Below are 5,970 nucleotides of genomic sequence, written 5' to 3' on the forward strand. Positions count from 1 at the left end.
ATTGCAGAGGGAATCTGAGTTTAGTGACGTTATTCTGAGGATGGGCGGTTTCCATATCTGCATGACACTGCTCGCAATCATTGGAAAGCGTTTCTCCGATGGTGGCCTACTCAACCTGTTGGTAGAAGCTGATGTGGCTGGATCCTCAACAGCAGGTTTAGCGCTGAGTGGAAAGCAGTACAACCGGGCGGTGCGCTTCCATAAATTGGTCTATGAAGCAGGTGGTATCATCGGCATCAGCTTGAACCCATCTGCTGTACAACGCTGGGTCATGACGGCGCATGATCGTGCACGTTTTGCAGATTCCTGTCTCCAGCTCTGTGGACTTGACGACTGCTCCCGTGAGGCTGATGTGCTGCACAAAGAGTGTCATCTGCCACGCATGTCGAGAGATGAGGATGGTGTGCAACGTGTGGAGGCAACGATATGTTGGTGGTTCAACCCCTTTGGTGACGAAACGCTGGATAGGGATTCTGCCGACTTGGTCAACCTCTCGTCTGGTTTGATGTGCTCCGAGCAGACCACGAAGGACTTGCTTGAAGCAGAACAGCAGGGAAAGGAAGCATTTCAAAGATTCATCAAGAATCGCGTTGTCGACCAGTGTGACAAGTTCCACGACCCCATCCAGAAGCTGAAGCTAAGCACGTTTACCGTCCGCAAGGAGCGTACCACCACCCGTAGTGCGTTGAAGGTAGCAGTGCTCAAGGCGGATTGTGCCCTGTTCAGTAAGATGGCTGTTATTGCCCAGCTGCGTCATCTTGACATTCGTGAGGTTCTTGCATATCCGCTTTCAGCTGCGCCCTTGTCGCTATGCACTGCAGAAGGCACCATGGTGAAAACAAACAAGGCCGCACTGTTGCAGCTCCTCAGCAAGACGGATTGTACCAGCCATGAGCCAGCACCTCCATCTTCGGCTGCGTTAATCGTCGACGCCATGGCTCTGCTACGGACCCTGAAGCCGACTTCCTTGCCAGGTACGCTCGGAGAACTGGCAAAGCATGTGTTTATATGCCTCGCGAGGAATTTCCCGCAGTTTCGCCGAATCGACTTTGTAGCTGATACGTATCCAGAATACTCCATCAAAGATGTTGAGCGAAGTCGACGAGCGCAATCGCATGGTGAGATCCGGCTAAGAATCTCAAGTGGACAGCAGCACACGCCGAAGCAATGGGCTAAGTTCTTGTCAAGTGGCAGCAGCAAGACTGAGCTTGTTAGCTTCCTTGTTACGGAATGGTCCACCGATGCCTACGCCAGCCACCTGAAAGCTAGACAGCTGTACGCAACAGACGGTATCAGCTGCGTCAAGCTAGTGTCACCTGATGGCCTCACCACCACAGCAACATAGTGCTTACGGCTGAACTGCTCACATGAAGAGGCAGACACTCGGCTTCTGCTGCACGCTCGTGATGCTTGTACAGAAGGCTATACTTCGGTCACGATCAAGTCGCCGGACACGGACGTAGCGGTTCTGGGTTGCGGACTGAGCCACCGCTTTCCTGACAGTATGAAGCTCCTGTTTCTGCCTGGTTCTAGGAGCAAAGTCCTGCTCCTGAATCTCTCAAAGATTGGCTCTGCGCTAGGCACTTCCGTGTGTGACGCACTGATCGGCATGCATGCCTTTACCGGGTGTGATACGGTCAGTGCGTTCCACGGAAAGGGCAAGACCAGCGCTTATCAGCTCCTGACCAGTGATGGAAGCAAGGGAGACCTGGCACGAAGTTCAATGGCCGAACTTGGCAAAGCCTTCAACCCGCTGTCAGCAGGCGCCATGGCAGAAATCGAGCGGTTTGTCTGCATGCTGTATGGCCGGTCAAACCAGTCAAGCGTTAACAGCTTACGGTACGAGTTGTTTTGCTTGCTGGATAACGCCAAGGATTCGAGCAGACTGCCCCCATGCCACGATGCTCTGCGTAAACACGCAGCAAGGGCCAACTTCCAGGCGGCTGTTTGGTGAGGTGCTCTAGAAGCCCAGCCCCCTGTCCCTGAAGCGTACGCTGGAAGCCATGGTTGGCAGCTGTCCAATGGCCAGCTGCGCATTGATTGGCTCTCGGTAGCTGCAGCACCACAAGCAATCTTGGAATTTGTGAAGTGTTCCTGCAAGACCGGCTGCCAAGGGAATAGATGCTCATGCCGCAGCCAATCCCTTCCCTGCACGGATGTTTGTGGATGCAGTAGCGAGTGTAGCAACCGCGAGGAGTCAGGTCATCCCATAATTCAAGAAGATGACGACACTGTCCAGTGTGAGTAATATTATTGTCTAATCTTCATCCAGGCTGGGTACCTCTTATTTGTGTTGAACTTCCTTGGCTGCAGGCAGTCACGGGTAATATATCTGATCCACCTTGTCTTTTGTTTGTTATGTTACAGAGCCGTTGGATTACTACACATGCCTGGTCCAAGACCTCCATCACCACAGCTGTCATCGTGTTGCAGCATTGGTGTAACATTTCTATCTGTTTAACTGCCTACAGACTGTACTTGCCCTGGCAACCTGGTAGGCCCATTCGATCATGCCACACACTCTTTCCACACTGTTTACTTGTATATTTTCATGTTGATAACAATCACAGAATAATATCTGTAATGAGCCTAAGTGAACTGCAGTAGTCGTTGTCTTCCGTGATGTCTCCTCTGATACTGATACTCTGGCTGGCTATGTTATGTGTAATTCAAAGTACATCAGACTCTAGGGTACAGTTTACGGATTCTGGTAATGTACATCATGTATTACTAATCTATCTGTAGTGTGTGCAGCCATGCATTCCAACTGCAAAACTTTGAGAGACGACCTATTGATTTGATGCCAGTAGTCCAGTTACTCGAGGACAATGACTATCATGCATTGTTTGTTCTTTCTCTCTCCAACCATTTCTTGTTTTCAAGTTCTTTTCTCTGATCGCTGTGTCTGAGCCCTGCTGCTGAGCTATTGCCTGTGGCTGCTTGTACTCAATCGTTGCCATGCGTTTAAGCAGCTCAATCAATGCTAATACATGGCCAATCGAAACGGTCTGTCCTCTGCATTCATGAAACGGGGCGTAGTGGTGCACCCATTGCATGAAAGTCTTTCCAGATAAGTTATTTCAAGGCATGCTTCTAATTCATAATATATATAATATTCCAGGATTGATAACATCAGTCCTACCCATTGTTGTTGTTTCGTAAGAATCGTAACTGTTTCTGCGCTATTATTACAGTGTTGCCATGCTGTTGCTATGATGTTTGTTCTTGGTTACCATGGTAACCAAGTTCGAAAAATGCTCTGGGGTGCATCAAATATTTTATGTAGTTGCTTGGCAGATAGACATTGAATTTTCCGGGATGAAAGTAATAGAAACTCGATTTTTGTGGTCAGTTGCCATGGTAACTAAAGGCAATTTCAATTGCATTTTTCACAACCTTTCAGAAAGTTCTGAGAATTACAACAAGTGGAAACATCATCTACGTATGCTCCTCTATCATATTAGCAAAAAAATCGTGGTACACCGCAAGTGGGAACGTGAAGTCACATTTTGCCCACTTGGCTCCTGTACTAGTACCAGGTCTGGAGCGTTTGACTCGCGTGTAGAAATGCAAAGTGCCGTGACGTATCTTGCAGGCTTCGCATCTCGGGAACGCAGCATCGTGCCGCGATCGCGCATGCTGTATTGGATTCCTTGGAGTTTTGGATTGGATTGGATTGGATTTTTATTTATAGTGGCGACTATAACAGACAATTGCCTAATAACAATAGACCCACTCGAGGGAAAGATGCAAAAATATATGAACAATTAATATAATAGACTACCGGTATTGGATAGGTGATCATGTTCGCATTTTGCATAGCTGAAAATCATAAGTACTAGCGTGAAAAAGCAAGGCATTGGGGTAACAGTTTCTTAAAACGGGCGGAGTTATCCACACAGCGAGCTAGAGGGTGTAAATAATTCCACAGCTTAGCACATTGGAAGGAAGCGCCATGACGGGCAAAGGCAGTTCTGAGCATGGGCAACTTAAGAGTGCGTGATACAAGGCTGCGCGTTGCAAGACCATTATTTAAACGCTCGAACATTTGACTCAATGTGACACTACAGCGGCCTTCCAAACAGCACTACGTCAGATACAGTAATTTCTTGCAATACATGGATGCCAAACGATCTAGACCAAGTCTCGCAAATAAAGGGCTTGATGGGCTACAAAAACCAGTATCGTACATTGAACACAAAGTTCGCTTTAGCATTCGTTCAAGCCTACCTAACTGGGTTAAGGAAAGGCCAGCAGAAAAACAATTTGATGCATATAGAAAATCTGGCAACACTGGGCACTTTACAAACGTTTCTCGGCAAGTCAGCGGAATATTGTGTCGATTTCGGAACAGAATACCAATTTTACTGGCAAGTTTGGTGACCATAGAATCAACTTGAGTCCTCCAAGAAAGATCCTGATCCAAATGTATTCCAAGATACTTTGCACATGTCACTTGCTTTAGCTGCACTCCATGACAGTAGACTGCAAATTGGTGGTCAGTAATATGTGGCGTAGACAGGAAGAGCACTTGTGTTTTCCGGGCGTTTAGAATTAAATTGCGGTTTGACAGCCAGGTACTAATGGCTGAGACAGCTGCAGACAGGGAGTTGCTCAGCGCATTCTTCTGCGTACCGCAAACATACAATAGAATATCGTCAGCAAATTGAATAACTTTCACACAAAACTCGGAGACAATGGACTTTTCTCTTCGATTTACATACTTGGATTGTCCCGAAAGACCGATATTTGACTGAAATACGACGGTTTGTAGCTTGGTTGTCCAGACGCACCATGGGTAAACTCGCCAACTTTCAAGTGCACTTTCTGCACTATACATTTCTCTCTCTCTCTCTCTCTCTCTCTCTCGTCTCTCTCCCTCTCTCTCTCTTCTTTTCTCTCTCTCTCTCTCTCTCTCTCTCTCTCTCTCTCTCTCTCTCTCTCTCTCTCCCTCTCTCTCTCTCTTCTCTCTCTCTCTCTCTCTCTCTCTCTCTCTCTCTCTCTCTCTCTCTCTCTCTCTCTCTCTCTCTCTCTCTCTCTCTTCTCTCCTCTCTCTCTCTTCTCTCTCTCTCCTCTCCCCCTTCTCCCTCTCCCTCTCCCTCTCCCTCTCCCTCTCCTCTCCCCTCTCTCTCTCTCTCTCTCTCTCTCTCTCTCTCTCTCTCTCTCTCTCTCTCTCTCTCTCTCTCTCTCTCTCTCTCTCTCTCTCTCTCTCTCTCCCTCTCCTCTCCCTCTCCCTCTCCCTCTCCCTCTCCCTCTCCCTCTCCCTCTCCTCGCCCTCGCCCTCGCCCTCTCCCTCTCCCTCTCCTCTCGCTCTGCTCTCGCTCTCGCTCTCGCTCTCTCTCTCTCTCTCTCTCTCTCTCTCTCTCTCTCTCTCTCTCTCTCTCTCTCTCTCTCTCTCTCTCTCTCTCTCTCTCTCTCTCTCTCTCTCTCTCTCTCTCTCTCTCTCTCTCTCTCTCTCTCTCCCTCTCTCTCTCTCTCTCTCACACACACACACGAACCAGCTGCCGAATCCGACTATGCAGTCTCCTAGGCACGCGCGCGCACGTGCACACGCAAACACACAACCAGCTGCCAAAACCGTCTATGCAGTCTCCTACGCGCGCGCACGTGCCCACGCAAACACACGAACCAGTTGCCGAATCCAACTATGCAGTCTAATAGGCACACTCGCAAGTGCACACGCAAACACACGAACCAGCTGCCGAATCCGACTATGCAGTCTACTAGGCACGCACGAACGTGTACACGCAAACACACGAACCAGCTGCCGAATCCGACTATGCAGTTTCCTAGGCACGCGCGCACGTGTACACGCAAACACACGAACCAGCTGCCGAATCCGACTATGCAGTTTCCTAGGCACGCGCGCACGTGCACACGCAAACACACGAACACCTGCCAAATCCGACTACAGTCAACTTCGCTTATAACGACACTCGGCGGGCGTCAAAAGGTGTCCTTATTCGCGAA

The 5,970-nt window shown here is 49.0% G+C and overlaps 1 protein-coding gene across 1 annotated transcript; it reads left to right on the top strand.

The window, feature by feature from the left end:
* The first annotated feature begins 223 nt into the window (after positions 1-223).
* LOC135822906 (uncharacterized) lies at positions 224-3,366 on the top strand. Its single transcript, XM_065335746.1, has 2 exons — positions 224-2,240; positions 2,368-3,366. The coding sequence occupies exon 1, from the start codon at positions 272-274 to the stop codon at positions 1,343-1,345; it is 1,074 nt and encodes a 357-aa protein (XP_065191818.1). The 5' UTR covers positions 224-271; the 3' UTR covers positions 1,346-2,240; positions 2,368-3,366.
* The last annotated feature ends 2,604 nt before the right edge of the window (positions 3,367-5,970 follow it).

This window comes from Sycon ciliatum, chromosome 8, assembly GCF_964019385.1.
Source record: "Sycon ciliatum chromosome 8, ocSycCili1.1, whole genome shotgun sequence".
NCBI classification, from domain to species: domain Eukaryota; kingdom Metazoa; phylum Porifera; class Calcarea; order Leucosolenida; family Sycettidae; genus Sycon; species Sycon ciliatum.